At 37.9% G+C, this 24,522-nt stretch overlaps 3 protein-coding genes across 3 annotated transcripts; 1 reads left to right on the top strand and 2 right to left on the bottom strand.

Moving 5' to 3' along the window:
• Nucleotides 1-2,529: 2,529 nt before the first annotated feature.
• LOC124392701 (adenosine receptor A2a-like) lies at nucleotides 2,530-5,423 on the bottom strand. The gene is made up of 2 exons (XM_046859871.1): nucleotides 4,370-5,423; nucleotides 2,530-3,279 (listed from the first exon to the last, which is right to left on the bottom strand). Exons 1-2 carry the CDS (start codon nucleotides 5,263-5,265, stop codon nucleotides 3,207-3,209), a joined length of 969 nt encoding a protein of 322 aa, XP_046715827.1. The 5' UTR covers nucleotides 5,266-5,423; the 3' UTR covers nucleotides 2,530-3,206.
• Nucleotides 5,424-5,578: 155 nt separating this feature from the next.
• On the top strand, nucleotides 5,579-8,033 carry LOC124392702 (trace amine-associated receptor 7e). Its single transcript, XM_046859872.1, has 2 exons — nucleotides 5,579-7,182; nucleotides 7,779-8,033. The coding sequence occupies exons 1-2, from the start codon at nucleotides 6,305-6,307 to the stop codon at nucleotides 7,843-7,845; spliced, it is 945 nt and encodes a 314-aa protein (XP_046715828.1). The 5' UTR covers nucleotides 5,579-6,304; the 3' UTR covers nucleotides 7,846-8,033.
• A 678-nt stretch (nucleotides 8,034-8,711) lies between these two features.
• morc2 (MORC family CW-type zinc finger 2) lies at nucleotides 8,712-22,892 on the bottom strand. The gene is made up of 27 exons (XM_046859853.1): nucleotides 22,740-22,892; nucleotides 21,543-21,692; nucleotides 18,095-18,148; nucleotides 17,963-17,997; nucleotides 17,773-17,841; nucleotides 17,562-17,652; nucleotides 17,310-17,418; nucleotides 16,257-16,416; nucleotides 16,064-16,175; nucleotides 15,830-15,955; nucleotides 15,457-15,536; nucleotides 15,247-15,329; nucleotides 15,026-15,111; nucleotides 14,554-14,694; nucleotides 14,276-14,430; nucleotides 14,062-14,190; nucleotides 13,834-13,939; nucleotides 13,553-13,685; nucleotides 13,372-13,458; nucleotides 12,780-13,064; nucleotides 12,351-12,626; nucleotides 12,178-12,238; nucleotides 11,947-12,085; nucleotides 11,071-11,247; nucleotides 10,732-10,825; nucleotides 10,393-10,581; nucleotides 8,712-9,648 (listed from the first exon to the last, which is right to left on the bottom strand). Exons 2-27 carry the CDS (start codon nucleotides 21,608-21,610, stop codon nucleotides 9,580-9,582), a joined length of 3,114 nt encoding a protein of 1,037 aa, XP_046715809.1. The 5' UTR covers nucleotides 21,611-21,692; nucleotides 22,740-22,892; the 3' UTR covers nucleotides 8,712-9,579.
• Nucleotides 22,893-24,522: the final 1,630 nt, after the last annotated feature.

Here is a 24,522-nt window from a genome sequence, read left to right as displayed (position 1 = left end):
AATTACCAGCTCTCCTGCTCTACCTGGGTTCCAAGGCTTCTTGATACCCTTCAAAATCCGCACAAAAGAACAACCATGTCACTTCCACTAATCATAATTTGCCTGTTATGGTGAATAATTAACCCCTTGGAGAGAGCCGTTCTCCCTGACATCACTGGCATCGTTAACGTGGTTAATCAAGTGAAAAGGAAATTTAGGCCATGTGCGTAAACACAGTGCTCTGACTCTTGCTAATATCACCAGTGTATTGAGATAATGAGTTTTGCAGCCTCCAAATACCACAATATGTCTGGAGATGATGCTTCCTGCAGAGTTCATATAACAACATTGCTTTTACTGCCATTATAATTTACTGATGGAGTGCACTTTTGCATGTAGTTTTAATGGCGTGATGGGGATGAGCCCAGTAATTACATTTCTAAACCTTTTTGAGCTTAAGTGCTGTCTCAGTTGGGATCTGTTTGTCTTTGTTAAATACACATCTTATACATGAAATATCTGTTTGCTTGTTTTTAAAAGTGTCCTTGTGAAAAAAGACTAGTGCATGAGGTTTTTTTGTATATAAACAGCAAAAATTACAGCAATTTACAATATATGATAACATCTAGAACATCTAGATAATTATCTAGAACTAAATATATGATCATTAACCCTATTTTGTAGATATTTTGTACTACTTTCAGGCTTGAAGCAGTCTTGTTTGTTTGGTAGAAAGTATTTTTTAAGTTTTTTTAAGCTTTTTTTAATAGAAATATTTAAATAAATAGAGAAGGTTTATATGAGTAAAAGCATTGGAAACAAAATGATATAAAAATGGCAGAAAAATTGATAATAATTTGATCATAAATAAGATTTAGATACATTTGACCCACATTCAAGATATTATCAATGGCTAAGTTTATTTTGCCCTGCTCTACTGTGTATTGAATGGTATGAAAAGTTGGTTGTTTAGTCTTTAAGACATTGGCCTTCTGATCAGAATCTTGTGAGTTCAAATCTCTGCATCACCAAACTGCCACTGCTGGTGTATAAAAAATCAGATGTCAAAAAATAAAATAATTATAAATTGCTCTGGATAAGAGCATCTGCGAATGTACAGTATTGAATATACAGTAAGTTGGTTTGCTGTAGGCAGAATTCTAAACCAACTATGTTTTCCATCTAGATCATCATTTCTACAAATAAATGTTTCGTAGTACCCATTATGTCTACTGTATGTATTTTGTACATTATCTGCACACACGTTTACATTTACGGCATTTGACAGACACCCTAATCCAGAGTAATTTACAAATATCTCATTATACAACTGAACTATTGAGGGTCAAGGGCCTGCTCACCGACCCTACAGTGGAGCTTGGTGATGTGCTGGGATTTGAACTCATGACTTACCACATGAGTTTTTTTTTTTTACTTTTTAGCTGTTAGTATATAGCTGTAAAGTTAAAATATAATCTATGGCATTGTAAGTAATTCACAGAAGATCTTATAACATTAAAACTAATTATTAATGTTAGAAAACCTGATAATTGTAATTAATGATACACATCAGCTAATTATCATTCATATAATTAATGATACAAATCAGCCCTATTGAATCCATGAGTAAGAAATAAATTCAGTTCAGCTGGTTTCAATTCCATTTTATTTGAAATGAGTTTTAACAATGGAAATGGTCATCAATCAGACTTACACATATACATTTATATAACTTCCAAATATAAATTTCTTTTATGAGAAAATCTATCTCTAATGTGCAAGCCAGAGGTGGTGTTTGTAAATAATTGTTGTAAATAATTTCCCTTTTATAACTGTATTTTAAAACATGACAGAAGACAGAACAAACATACAAACAACCAAAGACAGAAAACTTTACACAGCAGATTATGAGACTCATAAAGATGATTGTCTTTAAGTATAAAGTTAATAAATTTGCAGTAAACTGAGAAAAAAAATAGGCAAACAAATAGGAAAATAATGGTATAATAATAGAATAAATAATAATGTTTAGATTGATGATATGTTGGAAAGAAAATGCTGGGATTTTAAAATTCAGATGCTCAAAAATAGAATGCTTCTTATTCTGACCTTAAAAAAGACAAATTATACATTATAAAAAAATAATCTGGTATAATTTTTTTAAATCTAAAATTGCTATTTGGTTTAATAATAATTTCTACAGGCCTTATTAATCTACATGATTATTTCTACATTATTGCTTTAATTAATATTTCAACATTTCTTAGATGCCTCATAATGCAGAACTTTGTAGCTTTATCTTTTTTCTCCCTTTGTTGGTGATGATGATGATGATGATGATGATAACAACAATGTCAAAAATGATGATGATTAGTCATTGTTTTATGTAACTGCAAACAGATAGCTTGTCATTGCTTGGTAAGCTGTATATCTGCCTCTAGTGGTGAAGCATGGAATTACAACTAAATAGGAATCCTTTCTAACAGTTAGCATGAAAATGAATATTAATTGTTTAATCTAATGTAATTGCATTTATTGCTTTGAAACGTTATTGTGCTGGATAAGCAACGAATTCTCAATATAATTTTTATTTTAAAGATTACAACATACATCATCATCAGGTTTTTAAAATTAGAGAGGGTGTCTGTCATACATATATAATATATATAATATAATTTATTATGTTTTTTCATTTTTTTATGAGTATTATTCTTTGCTGTGTGGATGCAAAAAAACTTTATTTACTTTTCTGTGGGATTTACATATATTACATGTATAATACAATTACACATCTGTATACAATGAGATTATTTCATCTATAACAATTAGATTAATTACTAAGGCAACTTATGTCCTCTATTAAGATAATGAAAGACAATAAAATTAAACCTGAAGAAAAATATAATTTTAATAAAAATATTATGAAATAGTCAATTAACTCGTTGTGTAATTTGTGTGCTTTTGTGGAGCTATTTATCATAGTAGCATGCAGGTTCAAAAAAACCAGCAAAACCATGCACAAAACACAATTATAACAGCTAAGAAATGATGTGATGTCTGCAACATTGCTATGGATCTAACTATTAACATGACTGAGAAAAAGGCATTAACCTAAACTTATATCCAACACAAAACTATGAGATGTATGCAGACAATAAATAATTTACAATAATTTTATATCATGACAATGACATCACATTTTTTGTACTCTTTTTTGGCTTTTTCTTCTACGTTTTGCACACCGTGGAAACAGATTGGACATTGGGTGCGACTGACCTCCCCCGAAGTCCTGGATAAACTCTACAGAGGAAAAAAATAACAACATGTAAAATCAACCCTATTTATTCCTTTTTCATTCATGTGAGTGAAATGACAAATATTACTGACACTGCTTAGGATAACACATAACTATTTCAATCCACCACTACAGCTGATCTAATGCAGGTATATGTGGCCATCATTGGTGTGATGGTATGATTTAGTTACCCAGTCTAACACTGGAACCTAAAATAAGTTAAACTATATGCCTAATTCATTTACATTTACTGGGAAACTTGAGAGTTCACAGCAGCCTTTAATAATCATATTATTTTGTTATAATGTTTGCTCAACTGCCTGATGCAATCAGCTTTAACCAGTTTATTTATACAAATCAATAGCTATAGCAAAACTAATTTGTTTACAAGCTCTACATGCTTTTAATTATAAAAAAATGAAAATGTTCTGTGTTACATAGAACAAGGATACATTCCTTATTTATTACGGTTTACTGTAATAGCACTGAATGCTAGGTTTGCTGTTTTGACCAGCTCTAGACCGCACAAGGCCTCATCATTTAGAAATGTTTTCCTTTACATTTTTGTGTCAGTGCATTTTGCCATATAGTCCTGACACCCCACATGTTTATGAAGAAATGGAAATCTATGCAGATTGGGAATGTGTTTTATGATAGATTGAGGGCTGTAGGATTTTCATATGCAAATGAACATTCATATCAATACTGTAGCTTTGGCTGTTCATGATAAAGCACAATGTCATAAATAAAGGTCTTGTCTCTGAGGTGGCTACCTTCTTTTTTTCTCAAAGAGTGTCTTGTTATGCTTTTTGTATAAAATATAGGTATAAAGAATGTTCCGGTAATAACACACTTCAGCTCAGTTAATGAAATCCTAAGGTATGTTAATTTAGAGTGTGATGCGAGATATATATATATATATATATATATATATATATATATATATATATATATATATATATATATATATATATATATCGCATTTATATCTATATAGATATATAGATAGATAGATAGAGAGAGAGAGAGAGAGAGAGAGAGAGAGAGAGAGAGAATTTGTGTGTGTGTGTGTGTGTGTGTGTGTGTGTTTTTTACCCTACGTGTCTGTGGCACCCTCTCCACACTTTGTTGAGCAGTGTGGCTCGGATCCCGGCACAGCCCCTGATGTACAGCACGGGGGTGAGTGCGGCGTTTACGCGCGGCATGACGCGCAGCGGGTCCGTGCCCTCGTTGCGGAACGAGTAGCACGTTGTGCCCGATAAATTGCACACGATGATGTGCAGGAATATCGGGAGCCAAGAGATAAGAAAGCACACGGCCACGACCACTATGAGATACACGGACGCGCGCTTGTTTTCGCGTTCCGCGCTGGCTGGCTCGCGCTCCAGCTGGTACCTGGCGATCAGGAAAAGGCGCACGTTTAACCCGATCATGATGATCACGGTGAAGATGTTGCCCACGAACGTGCCGTAGCCCGTGACCTGTTTGGCGATCCCCATCGTCACGAGGTTATTGACGGCCACGATGACGAACGCATACACCCAATACACCGCGATCACAACCAGTGTCCGGCCGCGCGTCATGCGCTGAGAGTACTTGAATGGCGCGGACACGGCGTGGTAGCGGTCCGCCTGCGCCGCTAGAATCGCCATGTAGGACAGACCCAGGAAAGTCGGCGCCACGTAGAAAGTGCGCGTCGGGGAGTCGTAGCTGTCGCGCACGTCCAGCACGCCGCAGTAGTAATACGACACGCCCGAGCACACGTCGCTCAGACACGTGCTTAGCATGTACATGAAGCGGTTCTCGCCGCGCAGCGAACTGTTCACCAGGATGGACACGAACACCGACACGTTCAAAAAGATGATGGCCGTAGCCAAGAGAATATTAAAGAGGAACAGCAGCACGTTCCCGAAACTGTTTAGGGGTAGAACAGGGCCGAGGCCCAAACCACTAACCAAAGCAGAAGAATTGGATTTAATAAGAGTGGCCATGCGTGAGCAGAGCCATCAGAGAAGTAAACAACCAGATGTGGACATGTCATTAGGGTGCACTCGGTGAAAGCCCACACACAGCTTTTTAAATGACCCCAGGAGTTCCTCTGTGGTCTCTCATACCTGTCAAAACAGCCTGAAAACACCTAAAGCCCTAAAGCCCAGAGTGGGACTGGCATTCAGCACGGGAGAGGGAACAACCTGTAAACAAAGCTCGCTTAATTGCTCTCGTGTCCAGGTGCATTTATGTCAAAAGCATGAGAGAGAGAGGTAAGCAAGTGGAAAATCCTGAGTGGTGCTTCACAACCAGGCCTCACAATTTCAAGTATTTCAAATCAAAGCTATTTCATTGCAAGAGTCTGGGCAATTAGAATATTCTCATCATCTTAAATTGGACAGCAATTATCACTTACATTACATATTATAATAAATATGATCAGTCAACAGCTGTAGGGAAACACACTACTACTTTATGTAACATACCACAAAGTTTGAGACAGACCTGTGTACAGAATGTCTATGGATGTATCAGGGTTACATTTTCCCCTCAATTGAACTATTAGACCCCCAGCATGACAATGCCCCATGTACAATGCAAACAATAGGGGTTACATGGGTTAGAGTGGAAGATCTTGAGGAGCTTAATATTGGCTCTAACCTCAACCTTAGATTTGCATGTTCTGTCTGTGACTGTATGGATTTTCCCTGGTTTTCTCCCAATTCCCAAACAACAGGCCCCTGATCATCCATGATCAGAATCAGGCAAAGGCAGTGAGATTAATAAAGGATGATAAATAATTACTGATGCAGGCATGAGTTCTGCAATGGACACATAGGCTTACATTGTTTCAGCCTATGGCCTAAAACAACACTTTCATAAACACATGCAAGATGATGGCTGCTCTCGTGTGACATTTGGCACACTGATTTGCTGGATTCTTGAATCTAAGCCCCTCGGGTCTCTACACAGGGTTTATATAATACCACCCTGTCCCCGGTATGTGGAGGGCGAGCGGTTCTCCTCGCCTTCAGTAATACAATGTCTAGTGTAAATTACACAATTCCTTTCTCTGTTGATTTTACAAGTCCTGGAGATGTTTTCATTTTTATTTACCACCTTGTGTTCGCCACATGCGCGTCTTTGCTTGCGGGCTCGGTGGTCCTCGGTATCCTGTGCACTCGAGCGCTGCGCTTGCAGAACCGCTTCATATTCATGCTGAACACCAGCATCAGCGACACCCTCACCGGCCTCTCCGTCTATTACCTCGGCCTCTTCGACGTGCAGGAGGGCTATCCGTCCCGAAACAGCACATATTACATTCTGCCCTCGTTTTTAGGCGTAAACATTATGACGTTTGTGTTCGCGCAGTTTGACCGCTACTTGGCCGTGGCTCACCCGTTCTTCTATAAGCGCTTCATTACACGCTGGTTCGTCGTCGCGTGCTGTGCCTTCTGCTGGCTGTACACCTACTCTATCCTGGCTGTTCAGAGCGTGTTACCAGTTGCACAGGCCGTTAAAATGACTGCCTTTGGCATCATGATGTTGCAGATAATAATTGTGGTCAAAGTCTTGATGACCATTAAGTTATACCTCATAGCCAGACACCAGCTTGGACGTGAGGCACCGAGTCCGGAGAGAGACAGCAAGAAAGAATCACTGCGCCTCATCGTGTTCGTGGTGATTTGTTTTCTGTCATTATGGTGTCCCTCCTTCGTAAATATCATGGTCAGATATCTGTCCAACGGAGGGCTGCACTTTAGGAACGAAGCGACCAACGTGTTTGCCTCCATGGCGCGCTTTAACGCACTCAGTACCTCTGCGCTGTACATATGGGGCAGTCCTGCTCTGCGCACTGCGGTGTGGAGCATGATGTGGAGGAGAGTGTGCACACCACCATGCCACATCAAGACTACAAGGTTTCTGCACACACTTTAAACTTTCTTCACAAACCCTAACAGCTAGGAGTATATCATTTGCACACATACCCTAAACAGTTGAGGGAACCTACTTATTTTCAGCCACCAGTGGTGGACCAGTGGTTGAGTTAACGTAGAGATACGAATAATACTCCAGTAAAATGTTCTACTTGCTGTTGAACTGATGCTGAACTGTATGTTGGTGTAAATAGACACCACCAAGCGCTAATCAAAACAAGTTCAAAACAGAGCAGGAGCTCTACCCAGATTGGTGACTTGCTGTGTATTTGACCAGTTTTTATCCACTAATTAATAAAAAGGAACATTAACTCACCTCTCAGGCCTGGAAATACTCCCACCAATAGATGCATGTAATCTGGTATGAGTGCAAAAACAACATGGAGTACTCAATAATCAAATCAAAATGATTGGAATATAATTATTAAGTGAGATATAGCAGATGAACTAAAAGTAAATTTGTCTATTTGCAGTCTCAGTAAACAACATTTATATAGTATTAAACTTTTTCTGTATTTCTTTTTTAACTATGGCTGGTGAATGTAATGATGTATTTTATACTTTCTTTTCTTTCTTAGAGTGTTTAACATAAAACCAGCAAAAGACAGAATGCCGAGCATCTCACAGAACACCAAGGACTCATGAACGGTGAAAGCAGGAGACCGAACCAGACGAAGAGATAAACATTACATGACCAGGTCTGGGTTAACCTGCTTTGCCCTCAACATTTCAGGCTAAATGTTTAACTATGTTTGCTTTATATGCTTGCGTACAGCATGTCAAATGAATAACACTGCTCTACTGCATATTCTCTACACTACAGTAAATATTTTTATTAGAATCCTTAATGGTTCTTTGGTTATCCCTGTTGGGGAACACTTAAAGTTTATGTTTACGACCCAACAACATTTTCTAAAAATGTATTTGATTTTTGAATCAAATGATACAGTCACAGATCTGTACACTTGACTATTTGCACAATAAGATGATGGTAATCGGAGGCTTTAAAATAAACACATTTTATATATATATATATATATATATATATATATATATATATATATATATATATATATATATATAGAGGGAAAGAATATATACAGCATTTAGTTTGTATTAATCACCCTGGCAGAAGGTTTTTTACAGATAAATAATTTAAAGTTTGACAATATAAAATTCTCCTGGCTGAGAAACCTGTATAAAAACATCAACTTGGACTTATATCGACCTGATTATTATGCAAATTAAGATATCATGTAAATACTCATATGATAAGCTGAATCATGTCTACATGGTAATAATGTACATGATGTCAATGTTCTTGTACAGTAAATATATAGAATAACGTGAGACTTTGTTGGCCTCACTAAAATATATCCTTTTTTAAAAATTGTATACAATGTTTTCCCTTTTCTCGTTAGATGTTTATTTTTTTTTATCAGATCAGTATCCTTTGGCATTTGTGTTGCAAATTATTTAAAGGAAACATCCAAAAAGAAACAACAGAACACTTCATAAACATCCTAACTTTTATTGGAACATTTGAACATTTTCTTAAAATTGTTTAAAAAATATACTTATATATAAAGACGTTGACTAAATGTTGTTCAAACATTGGGTAAACCCTTCTGTAGTTATTCAAACAAAAAAAATAAACAGTCCTGGACCCCACACTAATGCTTGCAAAACACAGGGAACCTACATTATCCAAAAAAAAAAAATAAAAACAGCGAGCGTAGACTGAACATAAAATTACAGTAATTTAGTTTCCAAACACCTTCTTCGTAACTGTAGAGTTTTTCCCCTTTAATGCTGCAAGCTTATACTTATATGATGCAGATCTTTTCAGAGCTGGGAATGAAATATATATCCAAATAAACATACAAAACGGTCTGTGTGAAGTGAAAGATGCGAAGCATAGAAGCTCCTTTGGTCAATGCTCACAATATATGCATCAGAAGTTAATTAGCTAGGGGAAGGAACCGTTGTGTGAAAATACTGCCTGCACATCTCTAACTTCAGGCTGGACGTGGGAGGCATAACGGAAATACTGTGACCTCTCAGGCTTAAAGGCTTATAAAAACAAATGAACAATATGCATGAAGAGGAAATCGGATTTTAGGCAACATATAGGCCAGGGTGTCCAATCTTTTCCACAAAGGGCCAGTGTGGGTGCAGGTTTTCCTTCCAACTAAGCAAGAGCGACACCAAATTCTATGTGTTTAAATCTAATGATTTTCATTTTCAATGACCATCAGGTGTTCCCTTGATTAGTTGGAATGAAAACCTGCACCCACACTGGCCCTTTGTGGAAAAGATTGGATACCACTTATATAGACAAAGGAAAACAAGGAGAGCTGGAGCAAGTGCTGCAGTGTTTCATTCGCCCTTAGTGACCAGATCCTCTATGTAGGCATCCAGCTCATCATCACTGCTGATCTCAATATCCTAGGAAAAAGAAAACATCCATAAATTCTCAGACACAAGTTTACAGACCAGTAAATTACCAACCTGCTATACACTATATTGCCAAAGGTTTGCAGACACCTGGTTATAAGTATGGTATGTGCTTTTTGAGCATGGCATTCCACATTTAGACCCAATTTGCTCTTATAATTCCCTCTATGGGAAGATGTTTCACTAGATTTTGGAATGTGATTGTGGAGATTTGTGCTTAATCAAACACAAGGGTGTTAGTAAAGTCAAGAAGTGATGTAGGTGAGGTGAGGAGGACGTGGGTGCAGTCAGCAGGAGATCTTACATTTTAACCCTTGCAAAGCATATCTTCATGGAGTTTGCTTTGTACACAGGGGTATTGTCATGATGGAACAGGTTTGGGTCTCCTAGTTCAAGTGAAGGGAAAATTTAATGCTACTGCATCCAAAGCCACCCGATACAACTGTGTGCCTTTAGCGTGATGAAAACAGATTAGGAAAGAACCACATATGGCTGGGAAATTCAGGTGTCCCAATACTTTTTTCCAAATAGTGTATTTTGATTTTCTATCTACAGGTTCAGATGTACCAAGTAATTAGTTACTGATTAATTCATAATAGTTACTGAATCGCTTTCTAATACATGTGGGTGAGGATATATCTTTGTTTAATTGTGATTGCAGTGGTGTTATTGTATGCTGAATGTACATTTGCGTGTGCGCGTGTAAAAGAGAAAAAAAGAAAGTGTGTCTCAGACCTCCTGGACTTTCTGCAGCAGTGCAACGATGTTTGTTCTGAGTTTGCTCAGTTTTTCTTCAGACTCTCTGAGTTTAGCTTCTGCTCCATTGCTCTTTTCCTCCACAGCCCGAGCTCGAGACTCAGCGCGACTCTGGTAAGAGTTACACAGCTTCTGCAGCCCTGCCTCATATTGCTGAAAATACTCTTTCTGCAACACATACACTCGCGTTAGTTAATGATTAACTAGGGGACTATATGAAGGCACAGTTTTATTTAATCCACAGATCACATGGACTCCTTACTAACATTGGTTATATGAATCTAAAATACTGTGACACAACAGTTAGAAAGTACTCACAATAGGGAAAGCCACAAGGTCTTCAGCACTCATAGTGTTCACAGAATCTTTTGGGATTCGGAAATCGGGTGGGTAGAAGTACCGCAGCAACGTCCTAAAATTATAATAATTATTTAAGTTACTGCAGCCTTTAGCCTGTGGCAGTTACAAAAACACCCAAACCAGCCTGCCTGGCAGCAACAATCATGCCATTGTCAGAATCACAATAAGGTTGTTTCTAATAAAGATTGTTACTGCTTTCTCTCTTTTATCTTAAGATTTTAATTTGATCACAATGCAAGTTAATACAATTAAGAACATCTGAATTACTAGTCCTCGGAAACAAACACACTCACTCACCTCATCATAGAGACTAGGCCTTCTGCAGTTTCTCTGCTTGGGCCACTCTGGGTTGTATCAGGCTCTGCTGTGGTGGGCGGAGTCAAAGACCGTGCTGGGCCCTGATTGGTGTCTGGACTACGTGATTCTGGTGAGGCAGGCCGCATAAGGCGAACATCCTCGCTGCCTTTAAACACCCTTAGCAAAAAAAAAAAAAAAAAAAAAAGGAGTTTAAACAATACACGAATACTTTATTTGTCAAAAATGTTATATCGCCTATTTAAAAACATATCTTGTTTAGCATGTTATAGTATGATGTTAGGCAGATTCGTTTCAACATCGTGAATTCCTTAAAGGACTTATTTTAAACTAATAACTAATTAGGTTACATTAGCTGCTGATCATCAACTAGCCGATTCCTATTAGTTTTTAGCACACTTGAAATAATCGACAAATAAAAAGGTTCAATGGAACCTAACCTGGTTCTGGTGCTGCAAACAGAAGATACACGTTTAGTTGAGTCTGCAATGTGCAGTTAAAGTGTCACATGATATGACACTTTCTAACTTTTCTAACTAACTGGTATCAAGAGTTTTTCTGGTCTAATGAGACCAGAACTGAACTTTACCAAGACCCAAAGCATTATGTTTAACATGATCTTAACACTGCTAATTTTCATGATAAAAAGATCCCCACAGAGAAGCACGGTGGTGGTAGCAAGCAAACAAAAGACAAGCTTTCACGAACACATTTAAGTTCGACTTTGTGTACCAGCAGGCTGAAGTGGGAAATGGCATTATAACAACTAGAAAATTACCATTTTACAAGGTACCAGGAACTCAGCATTACACAAGGCACAGTAAACACAAGTGTTTTGCCATATATGTAAATTCGTACCAGCGGTCTCGTGGGGTGTTCATGGGCACGTAATCAAACTTTACTTTCCAGCGCACACTCTCTTTTCCTGTTTCTACTGCGGTCACCCGACCAGTGAACCATTCTCCATTCACCTTTGCCTCCACCTGTAAGCCTTTATCTGTGAAACACACAGAAGTACATATTTGATGCAAGTCTACTACTCCCAAGCAAATGTTTCAGGATTTAAATGCATATAGAAATAGTGGGTACCTTTAAGGCCATTTTTCAGTGCCTCTTGTTTTAAATCTTCTTCTGTGCTATTGCTGACTCGCTAAAAATATGTGAGCTCAGTTAAAAAAAATCTGCTTTATAATTCATTAATTCTGCATATAATACAAAATTAGCCAAGAGCACTGGAAAGTATAACAGTATATTTAATATACCTCTGTGCTATTCGCTTGTTTGGTTGGCAGGACCTTCTTCTCTACTGTTCCCTTGCCACGAGGCTGAGTCGCTAGAGCCAGTTTGGATTTCTTGGGTTGTGGCTCTTCTTCACTTTCTTTGTCTTCTTCTTCTTCCTCCTCCTCCTCCTCCTCTTCCTGCTCCTCCTCCTCTTCCTCTTCACTTTCTTCCTCTTCAACTTTGTTCTGTGATTTTCCTTTCTTGACACTTCCTTTCTTGCTAGCTGCCGTCTGTCTGGTTGTCTTTGTAACGGATGACTGGAACCATTTAAAAAAGTAAAAACATTAAGGCTCATGTTTATAAATGTTTATAACATGGTTTATGATTATAGCCACTAAGTGCTGCTATTAAGCTCTTCAGAACTACTACAAACTTCTGGCTAATATTGATGAACGTTGGTGCGTGCTCACCGTTGTATTGCGTGTTTGAGTTATGCTCTTGCGAGCTGATGCTTTTAAAGGTGGAGTTGAGGTTTTAGTGGTGGCTTTCATCAATTTGGGAAGTGGGGTGGGGGGTGGTTTGGCTTTGGCTGTAGTGGTAGCAGCTGGTGGAGTTCTAGTGGGACGGGCAGGTCCAGTAGATTTAGAAGGTGGAGTTTTAGCTGCAGGCGGTTGACTGGCAGCATTTTTGACCACGGCGGGAAGTGGAGGTGAACGAGGACGAGCTGCTGCACGCTGCGACGACCGGGTAGCAGTCTAATAATAAAAAAAAAGATATATATTTAAACTTCTCTTAACATAACAAAATTCTGTCTCTACTTTCATCACAATTATATACAAACAAACAAGAGAGAATATACACAGGCACACACACGTCTCGTATCACTGCAGAGACCTTCGAGAAATCATTATTATTACCACTGAATTGATCACTAGATCAAGTGATCGTAATCCGAGGAAGAAAAAAAGATGTAGACTCTTAGTTTGAATAAAAGGTGGACACCCACTCACCCAACCCACCCACACACACACACACACACACACACACACAGTAAAACAGTACCTGAGATGTACGCTCCTCTATAATCTTTGCAGTCACGTCTAGTGGGAGCCGTTTTACATCTGCTGCCGATTTAACAGTTGTGGTTTTCTGTAATGAAAGGTAATGTAATGGATTACATTAAGGCACACAGGCAACAATTTATAGCAAAGAAAAAAAGATACATAAACGTATGCTGCAGTACCTGTAGAACCTCCAATTTCTCCTGTTGCTGGCGAATTCTTTCAGAGAGCTCTTTTTGTTTGTCTTCTGAAGTTTTTGTGTCTTTCTTCAAAACACCAACTGGTAAATTTTGCTTCTGTTCAAGGGCATCACACCTGGGAGTCATGAATCAGGAGTGACAAAAGAGTGGAAAAATACTTTTATAGCAGTGAAAGAAGTGGAGCAGAGTGTGTACTAATAATATAAAAAGAGGGAGCAAATGAAACACTAGCCAAACCCTCTTATTGTCTTTATTTTCTGTACCTATCCTGCGTTCCATCAGGGTTCATGAGACAGACCCAGCTATCTGGGTAACGCTTATCCACAGCATCCATCTGAAACGGCAACGTACGCCACTTCAGACATTTATCTGAGAGAACAGAAAAATAGGGATAATAAAAGTTTTTTATGTAAACAAACTGTAATTATGCAATAAATTATGTTTAGGCTATTATCAAAGTGTGTGCTAGTCTGAAAGGTCTGTGCTCGTACCACACTGTATTGTCACAGGAATCTCCATGGCCCTGCGCCGGCGGAACCGAAGATCGTTTGAAGGTGAAGCATTCCAGTTGGCTGACAGGTAGCCAAACTCATCCCAGAACTTCACTATGCCTTTTTGAGCTGTTCGGTAAATAAAGTTATACAATTTGGCAGTTTATTTGGGGGAGATTTTATGCATGAAGTGGAAAAGACGGCGTATACTCACCTATACCAATGTCCTTCCAGTACTGTGCAAGGTATTCTCCCATAGCTCTTAGTAAATGTCTGTATTCTTTTGCATCTGCAAAATCTTGCTTATTATGTGTTGGCTCTAATACAAGATAGGGAACATCTACCACCCCTACTACTCCACCACATGCCCTGAAATATGCAAAAGGAAACAATGTCCAAATACAGCCCACAAACCTTAACATTTGGCTTATTATATCTTCACAGGTACACTTAAAATCTTACATGTACTACATGTTAACATAAAGTACTCACATTCCACCATCTAGCTGTGGTCCGGTCTTCTCATACATCTTAATGAGTCGACTACAGTTGTAGATAAACATGCCGTCTTGGTCTCGCCTTTCAATGTTCACGCCAAAGATGAAATTCAGCTCTTTGGGTTCCTTTAGTGCCCTACCACAGGAAAATCAGTAATCAGTGTTGAACAGATGTTTGCTTCTTTCCTTGACAAATACTAATAGCAAAGACATCACCTTGTCAATGTGGCCACATTTTGTATAACCTCAAAGCTTGGCTTTTATAAGAATGGCTAGAATATAAAACTGATAGGTTTGTTTATAGGCTGTACATGAGTCATGGTCACAAGCTAATAAGGTCATGACTCCGCTATTGTTATTCAACAAAGAAACGGGATCAACATTTATCAATTGTGTCAATATGTCTTTGAGGGAACCCAAATAGTTTTTTGTGTCAGTATTTATGTAAATGTGTGTGTGTGTAGTACTTCTGTTTAGATGCATGAATGGCTTGTTTTCGAATAGCTTCTGCACGAAGTGCTGTAGCTGAATCTTGTGCTTTTCTCAAAGCAGCCTGAAAACAATTCAGAAAAACATTAACAATTTAAATGAAACTGAGTCAGTGCAGATACACATGCAAGGTGTGCAGGTGTGTCCACATACTTTTGGTCACATTTTATATGTGTAACAAATGGTTGCGAGTTCTTACCCTGGCCTCTTTAGATAAATCATTTCCCAGTTTTAATTCCAGAGCACGAGCTTTACTCTCTGCTTCTCTGGCCTTTTCTTCGGCTTTAGAATAAAAGAAAGCAGAATAACGATATTACAACATAACTTTAACAGACATGAAATGAAAAATGTCGTCTCCTCACCAGTACCCTCTGTAAAGTACAAATATGTTTTTTTTTTATGTACTCACCAAGTTTTGCAAGGTGATCCGCTTTCTTTACTTCTTGCTCTGCACGTGTTTTGAAGCGGGTTGATGTGTATTTATACATCCTGCAGGGAAGCAAACACTATTTGAGAATAGCTCTAGTTAGGGATATAGTAACACCTAAGCTAGCTTGTTGAGAGGCATCTCTGTGAGAAGGTCTGATATGAAAATGTCTACATTCCATGTTGGCATTATAAAAGGTTTAAAAAAAAAAAAGGGAAAAAATGGCATTTATATGTCCCTTCTTTAGCTTCTATTATTTGGATGCTGTGAATGTTATAAGAAACAAGATTCAACATATATATCCTGCATATTCCCTAATAAAACACATATTTATTATATGAAGAGAAGTATATACCTAGGATTAAATAAGCAGCAGGACAACCTCTTGGTTCTGACTTTGTGCCCCTGAATAAAGATCCTCATCCTAGGATCAATGTACAGAACAGCTGCATAGGCACGGAAAGACCGTCTTTCGGGCTTCCTGTTCCAAAAACAAACAGGGGAATGATGAATGACAAAGAGGATAAGAAATTAGGAAACAAACAAACAAACAAACTAACAAAACAAGTGGGATTGTTGAAATACTCACACTCCCTCCACAGGTGTCCCTGCCATCAGGATGTCTTGGTGATCTGTCTGCACATCCAATTCAGGCTCTCTGTTGTCCATAAGTTTCAGATTATAAACTACAACCAGTGTCCCTGTAAATGCACACACAGGATCATGCATATTAGTAGGTGTACAAATCTTTCAAGATTCAGAATTGCATTGTGAAATCTTACCACTTGCTCCCTCGATTTTTTTGAACTGCTGGAAAAGCTGTTCTTCACTTTTGAAAGGAGAGTATTTGAAAATAAGTTCTGTCTCAATCGCATATTTCTCCGGGTCTTGAGTAAGAGGCTGCTGAGTCTTTAGATTCCAACTGGGCAATGGAACAATAACCTACAGACAGAAAAGAATATACAAAAAGTTGGGGGTTTTTTTTGGTTGTAAAGTTACAAAGCTATATGAGAAACACTGAGCAGTTTCTTTCTTTCGGCTTCTCCCAGTATTCGTGATCTGCATGTTCGATTTGGCATGTTTTTACGTTGGATGCCCTTCCTAACGCAGCCCTCCCCATTTATCCGGGCTTGGGACTGGTGCTAAGAGTGTACTGGGTTGTGCAATCCTAATGGCTGGGTTCGGTTCCCTGACCGGGAATTAAACCCGGGCCGCGGCGGTGAGAGCGCCGAATCCTAACCACTAAACCGCCAGGGAACCTATACAGGTTTAATAAAGGAAAATATGTTTTATTAAAGGTCTAATTCTTAGTGATGTATTAAACGAATTGAATGGCAAATTCTCCGAATCCTAAACAAGATCATTTCCAGTTCACATTTGTGGGTCTGCTCCAAATGCTTTACGGAAATTTCACCCAATGCTCAATATAACCAATGACTACTTACAGCATGGGCATAATGGTTAACCTGAAATGCTTTTATGTACAATAAGATAAATACAAGCTGTGTCCCACAACTGCTTTATTAACGATTTCAACATCTAAATTGATTATAGCAGGTTCCAATAAAGTCACAAACATTTCTTAATTTACTTATTCTATTACATACTTGATACTGCATTCTAAATAAGACCATGGCTTTACATTGAACTAATAAGTTCTAGTAACTAATAGGGAAGTAGAAAATAGTAGTTGTATATTAGACAGATAGACAGATAGATAGATAGATAAACAGACAGACAGATAGACAGACAGATAGATTCCTTAGATAGATTCCTTAGATAGATAGATAGATAGATAGATAGATAGACAGACAGAAAGACAGACAGACTCCTACCTCATCCAGCCCCTCCTCTTCATGAAATGTTCGAGACAGAAATAAACACGTTAATTTGTCATCTTTCTTTGTGAATAGGATGAAGTCTTTGCCAATACGCATTGAACCACTAAAAAAAAATAGAAGAAATATTGAAATCAGGATAGAAGAAAAACTTATTATTGTACAAGTAAATACAACATTTTCAGAAAATTTTACAGGAAGTGTGTTCAATCTTGTGAACTTATGAATGCTTGTATAAAAGTCCCTTACGACTTAAGGCCATTTCCATACTGGCCAATATGCGTGGACTCGGGAAACCTCTTGCTGGATTTGCCAAACTGAATCACGTGTGTTGCCTCACCTATGCAAATGAGATTGTAATTGCTCCACAGGACTCATAAACTGAATCACATGTCTGTTGAGAGATGCTGTAGTGTTGAGTTTTGAAGGTGATTTTATATTATAAATAAAATGTACTTACTTGGGTCCATTCCAGTCCCATCATCCAAGAAACAAAGCATGAAGCCTCCTCGAAGGTCTGGCCTTTTCTCTAAATTTCCAAGAAATGTAAATATTGAAAAATAGATTTGATTACAATAAGCTTTATTTTGAAGGCACTGGTTATACAAATATATCTCAACACATTTGAATGTATTTGGGTGATTCCTCACCTGTATATATGTCAATCCTTGTAGCATTTGCATCTCTGTAGAAAAAAAACAATGATGAGATTTTTACATTTAAGACATTTGCAATGTTTTTTTCTTGTCAGTAAAAAAAGGAAGGAAAGAGTTGATAGGTACCTTGAATTGTCTACAAGCTCAGCCAAAGCTCCAAATAGAAACTCGTGTGTTGTCCTATTGGTTTAAATACAACAGAACAAAGAAAATCTAAGAGAAATTCTACTAGTACAAGTAATACTACTACCAACACTAACAATAATAATAACAATAATAATAATAATACAATAATCCCCCGCTTTACTGCGGTTCAAACCCGCGCCCCCGGTTTTATCGCGTAATTGCCTCATAACTAATTTGTTTCACTGATTTTCCTTGTCTCTTGCGGATAGCACGATAGACCAAAAAACTTATAGGGAATTGTTTTTATGGAGTTGTATGTTGAAATAATGAAATGTATTAATAAAAATATGATTATTAATTATAAAATGAAGTAAAATGTTAATACAGTACTGTATACATAAAATAGCATTTTTGGGGTGGCGTCCGTTTATCGCGGGCGGTTTTGGAACGTTACCACTGTGATAAACAGGGGATTACTGTAATAATAACAAACAAAAAAACAACAACAAAAAAACATTTGGTGTTTGGCCTTCTAGACAGATTCATTAGATCAGTCAATATATATGATCATGTCCACGATATGCTAATCGCTAGGGAATTTCCTTAATAGAAACATTAGAATTTCTGAACAAGTTCTATAACTCTTACAAAATGAAATGCTTTATTGTGTGACAAACAATTCACAAGAAGCATGTACAACCCCAATTCCCAAAAAGTGTAACACTTTGTAAAATGTAAATAAAAATAGAAAACAGAATGCAATGATTTGCTAATCTCATTTAAAAAACATGTTAAAACTGAGAATTTATACTATTTTAAAGAAGGAAATTGTATTTGATGGCTGCAACAGGTCTCATAAAAAGTTGGGACAGGGCCATGTTTACCACTGTGTAGCATCACTTCTTCTGTCCGTATGCATATGGGAACTGAAGAGACCAGTTTCTGAGGTTTTGGGAGAGAAACTTTATCCCATATGTGTCTGATACAGGCTTCTAGGTGCTCAACAGATCAGCGTGTCCTTTGTTGTGTTTTTCTGTTTCATGATGCGGCAAATGTTTTCAAATGGTGAGAGGTCTACAATCTAGGTAGGTTCAGCACTCAGACTCTTCTACTACACAGTCATGATTTTGTAATAGATGCATTATGCAGTTAGCATTGTCTTGCTTAAATATGCAAGCTCCTCCCTTGAGAACACGTTTTCTGGTTGGAAGCCTTTTTCCAAATGTGTAAGCTGCCCACAGGCACTAATGCATTCCTATACCATCAGAGATGCAGCTCTGCACTGAATGCTGATAACAAGCCAGATGGCCCCTCCTCTTTAGTGCAGTGGATGTGCTGACCACGGTTTTCAAAAATAAATTTCAATTTCGATTCGTCTGACCACAGAACCGATTTCCCCTTTGCCTCAGAACTCTTAAAATACACTTTGGCCCAGAGAGGATGGGGGCATTTCTAGATCATGTTCACACATGCCTTCTTCCATGCATGATAAAGATTTAACCTGAATTTGTGGATAATGGCAAACTAAATTCAGACAATGATTTCCGGAGGTGTTAATGAGCCCAGGCAGTGATTTCCATTACAGAATCATGACTGTTTTAAATGCAGTGCCACCTGAGAAGCAGAAGATCACAGGCATCCAATATTGATTTTCACACTTGTCCCTTGTGCACAGAGATTTCTCCTGATCCTCTAAAACCTTTGATGATATGGACTGTTAATAAAAAGATATTCGACTGTTTTGCAATTTTATGTTGAAAAACAATTTGTAGACATAGTACTTCAGAAACTAGTGAATCTCTGCCAATCTTTACTTGAGAGATACTATTTATTCCAATCATCTTACTGACCTGTTCATTTTAATAGCACTTTGGTTTTTGTTGCCCTGTCAAAACATTTTTGAGACATGTTGCAGCTATCAAATAAAACAAAATACCTTTATTAAATCCCTTAAAATGGTACTACTATGAATAAAATATAGATTTATGAGATTTGCAAATCATTGCACTCTTTTTTTTAATTGACATTTTACACATAGTGCTAATTCTTTTCAGAATTGGGGTTGTACTCGTGAAAACAAACAAGAAGACTTTTACAAAAACATTTCGGTCTGGAGATTTACCTGTAATCTAAAACATATTTATGGGCTAAATGCAGGTTGGACATACTATGAACAAAGTTTTTTGGTCTGCAAATAATAACCTTCTCTGAATAGCTAAATGAAGGGAATTATGACACTATGATTGAAATGCATAGAAAGCATTTTTAAAGCAATGAGTATATACTTTTGATGATAACACTTTCATGCTCTAGAAAAACTGTCCAGCATAATGGTGCAATTCTCATTGCCTGTGCAGAAACAAAAACATATACTGGATAATATGTCATTTAACTGAAGAACTTCCTGGTCATGCAGCTGGCCAAAACCTGTTCCAAAACCAAATAATTAAACAAGAACTTAAGAACTTATATTGCTGCACTGATCACACTCAGGAAAAGGGACAGCTGAGATTAATTCTTTCCTCTAAAATATATAGGTAAAAACATACATAAAATGGGATTCAGCATCCCAGTATACCAGTGTAATAAGACGAGTATTAACAATAAATTAATAATAACCAAAAACCTCATTTGAATTAATATATTTACATGCTGCTCAGCTTTAGAGTGAGAATACGTCATGTTTGGAATAAATTCCACTTTCATTTAATGTCAAGTGTCTGATAACATTTGTTTAATTTCATTTTGATAATTAGCATTTGATAATCAGTAATAAATGTGAAAATGAGCCCTCCTCATTGTCTGTGTCCATAATGGCCATTTCAGTGCATTTTGTGGATGCAACATTACAGTATCACTAAAAAACACTATATAATACACAGCATAAAATGGTCATTTCAAACTTTTCAAATAAATTTTAATAATTTATTATTAATATTCAGATTATATCAATATTACATAATTACACATTATAAAGAAGACCATCAAATCCTGTGCCATCAATCCACCGAATGTCCGACACATTCAGAAGTCATTCCAGATTCCACCTGCTGACTTTTCCCCATCGTACAACAGGTATCAAATAGAGATAATGAGAACTTGCACATGCTGCCTCCGAGACAGGCAAAGACATCTACCATACCAATGATTAACATGCTTCATCACTAGCCTTGCCTAGTGGAAAAAAAATCTGAAGTGCCTTTCAGCTTCCAGTGGAGCCCCTTAAAATGTAAACAACCCATTTCTGCACTTCTCTTATAAATCTCTTTTAAAAATAAGATGAAATAAGTACTGAATCACATCCAGCTAGTGCAACTTGTATTACTTATTGCAAACCCAAAAGGTCTTCCTGTTAACTCCTAGTAGTCAGTGAATATGTTTGTTTTATTCTTTTCACTCAATGAGGCATACACGATTTCTCTCGCTCTCAAAACACGGTGATACTTACGAATTAGTGTGCAGGTATTCGAAGGTGAGCTGAGCACGGTTTAAACTGCTGTAATTTGAATATGCCATTGTCTCAAGTGGTAATAGTGAAAAACACTCTCAGTCACTGCTCTTCTTTACATACTTTCAAAGCGATGTGCTCCTGCAGCACCTACGAAAGCAAAGAACAAATCTGAATGAACAAACATTCTGTTTCACTGCACAGTTTCAATTACTTCTATATTACATCTCTCTCTCTCACATGATGTCTTTAGATGCTTTCGCAAAGGAAGAGACGAAATACACATCTGGTATATCTGAAATACTCATCTTATATTAAACTTCACTTTGGTATACTGATAATATAGCATCATTCACACCAGGACCAGACAGCTCAGGACCGTCTGCTTCTCCCACAAGCATTACCCTGCTGAACTCTACTGCTATACAATGTAGAGGTGTTTTGATCCTGCATTTCTGTTCTATTCAGTATGCGCTCTGGTATTACGTATATGCATTGCAAATTATTTATACACCATACATGCACAATTTGAACATGTGACGAAAGTGCATTTCCTTGCTGAGCACCTATACTTTGCCAAGACAGCAAGTATGTATTTATCGATCTGTCTATGTTTATACTGCCAGGTGTGTTTGACAGCTATAATACCATGCAAAAAAATACCATCTCTGGATAGGTCTACTTGTCTTGAAAAGTCTAGTGCTGAAGGTAACAATGAGCTCAGCAGCCTCCTGGATCATTTGACAAGACTGAGATACAAGGTGTGATCAGCTAACTGGATGAATGAAGGGTGAATTTTGGGGGCTGTGTCCATGATGGCATGGTCTCGCACACTGAGACACAGTGGGAGTTAAAAGCTACCTGGCATTGCTGTACACGCCTTCTGGTCGCTACACATGCTAGTGCATGCAGCAGGGCCCACTCAATACCCTGCAAATCCCCCAACTTCTTCTTCAACCCTAACTAGAGACTCGACCAGGAGCTGTGGGCTCATAACCTCGAGTCACACACCAGCCTGAATATCTAACCCACACTGTGCGGTGCTCAACTTCAGGTCTGGCTTTTTGCTACACCTAACAGTATTAATGTCCATGTCCTCAGCTGCTAGCTGGCTAACAGGCAGCTAACTAGAATACAAAAAAATGCCACTAAGTGCACTTATCATTCCGTCCACTTAATATTGCAAAGCGGTTTAACCTTCACGAGATAGTCCTTTGCTCTGTTCTATCCAGTCTTTCTTTAGCTTCTTGGTAAGAAGTTGGTCGTATTTTGTTCCGTGTCCGGGTGCAGAACACACCGACACTGCGAAGGCCGCGGGTTTTTCTTTTTTCTTTTTTTTTCGTTTCCCTGCGCAAAAAAACACGAAAAATCGAGTCCCGCCCCTCGGAAGAGACTCGACCAATCGCGAGGCGCCGTGTCCGTTCCTGCGCTCCTGATTCGCTGATAAGACTGTCGGTCACTGAAAGACGTGTTTGGGATTTCATGGCGGCGCCGTGTGTGACATGGAAACACAAAAAGGCGAGGTTTGTGGTCTCCTGGAGAAAGATTGAATTGGGTATTATTTATTGCTAAAGTCGTTATTTTGCAGAATTTAGCTCAGGAACATAAACAAGAGTTAATTTGTTGGAATAGATAGTTGTCATATTAACAGCATTAAAACCAGAGTGTTTATAGTTTTTTTTTTGCTTTATTTGTGGTTCATCTATGTGTCAAACTCAAATCAACTCACATCTGGCCCGATGTACAATTATATCCGGCCTGCGAGATGATTTTATATACATCTATTATTATTGTTATTAATGGCCCGGCGATCGGAAGTGCTGATAACACACAAACTACATATCCCATAATGCAGCGCTTCCGCTGCTTCACTGAACGCGAGACTGCCTGGGAACATTCCGCCGTCAATCAAGTCAAGCTTCTAATGATGCATTTAACCCTATTGTAAAGTTATTGTGAAGCAGCGCCTCACAGTGGCGAAGAGAAAAGTTGATTCTGAAAACCGATGGGATTCTGAGTAGATGTTTACTGACCCTGCAGGTAAACCCGTGTGTCTTATTTATGGAGCGAATGTGGCTGTAATTAAGGAAATTAATTTAAGACGGCACTACGAGACAACACATCAGGAGAAGCTGAAAAACCTGAATGCAAAGCAGAAGATACAGAGAGTAGAAGAGTTAAAGAAGAATCTGACATTTCAGCAGAGGTGTTTCACTAGAGCAAAATCACAAAGTGAAGCTGGTGTGAAAACAGAGGAGAAATCAGAGTCACATCAGCCGGTTATTTACTGAGGGAGAGTTTCACAAGAGCTGCATGATGAAGGTGTGAGACGTCTTGTGTTTGACTGGAGATATTTTAATGGAGAGCAAAATATTTTAAGTTATTTAAAGTTTAAGTTGATTTATTCTGGAATAATATTCCTGTCTGTTTTTATTCATATTTATGTTAAAAAAACATTTCGTTTTAGTGTGTTCAATAAATGTTTTTCCTGTTTTGCCCACAACCTAAAATGTGCTTTGAGTTTTGGCCCCCTATGCAATTAAATTTGACACCCCTGATTTACATGGTGTTGAAGTGTGGAAAAGAAGCCATGTTGGTTCATTAGGCTTATTGACTGCTGTTACTAGTAGAAAGGGATAGCTCAGTGGGTAAGGTGTTGGTTTACAGATCAGCAGGTCCCCACATAAGTTTGGGGCTTCAAGCCCCAGCATCACTATGGTGAAGTTTTTATTTCTCCTTTGAAATCTAATAGTTTGTCTACTTTGTGACATTAAACTGTACATATATTTGTTAATTAAATCTATTTGGTAATTTAAGAGACCTGTTTAAAAGATTGCTTTATTTTGTTGTCTTTTTTGAAAGACTTTGGTCAACTTTTAATATGGGTTACATGGCGAAGCCATGTTGGTTTATTAGGCTTATTGATTGTACGCGCAACGGTGTATCTGATAGTTTAGTGGTTAAGGTGTTGGCTTACCGA

This window comes from Silurus meridionalis, chromosome 10, assembly GCF_014805685.1.
Source record: "Silurus meridionalis isolate SWU-2019-XX chromosome 10, ASM1480568v1, whole genome shotgun sequence".
NCBI lineage: Eukaryota > Metazoa > Chordata > Actinopteri > Siluriformes > Siluridae > Silurus > Silurus meridionalis.
This window is presented reverse-complemented; position numbering and strand designations above follow the sequence as displayed.

What these genes read in the sequence shown, in the direction of transcription:
- morc2 (XM_046859853.1), bottom strand. Translation starts at nt 21,610, where the DNA reads ATGGCATATTCAAATTACAGCAGTTTAAACCGTGCTCAGCTCACCTTC. An exon ending in ATTTATCTAAAGAGGCCAGG is followed by an intron (nt 15,112 to 15,246) that starts GTAAGAACTCGC and finishes AATTGTTTTCAG; the next exon opens with GCTGCTTTGAGAAAAGCACA. An exon ending in TCCTGTGACAATACAGTGTG is followed by an intron (nt 13,940 to 14,061) that starts GTACGAGCACAG and finishes CTGTTCTCTCAG; the next exon opens with ATAAATGTCTGAAGTGGCGT.
- LOC124392702 (XM_046859872.1), top strand. Translation starts at nt 6,305, where the DNA reads ATGTCTAGTGTAAATTACACAATTCCTTTCTCTGTTGATTTTACAAGT. An exon ending in TGCCACATCAAGACTACAAG is followed by an intron (nt 7,183 to 7,778) that starts GTTTCTGCACAC and finishes TTTCTTTCTTAG; the next exon opens with AGTGTTTAACATAAAACCAG.
- LOC124392701 (XM_046859871.1), bottom strand. Translation starts at nt 5,265, where the DNA reads ATGGCCACTCTTATTAAATCCAATTCTTCTGCTTTGGTTAGTGGTTTG. An exon ending in GGGTGCCACAGACACGTAGG is followed by an intron (nt 3,280 to 4,369) that starts GTAAAAAACACA and finishes TTTCCTCTGTAG; the next exon opens with AGTTTATCCAGGACTTCGGG.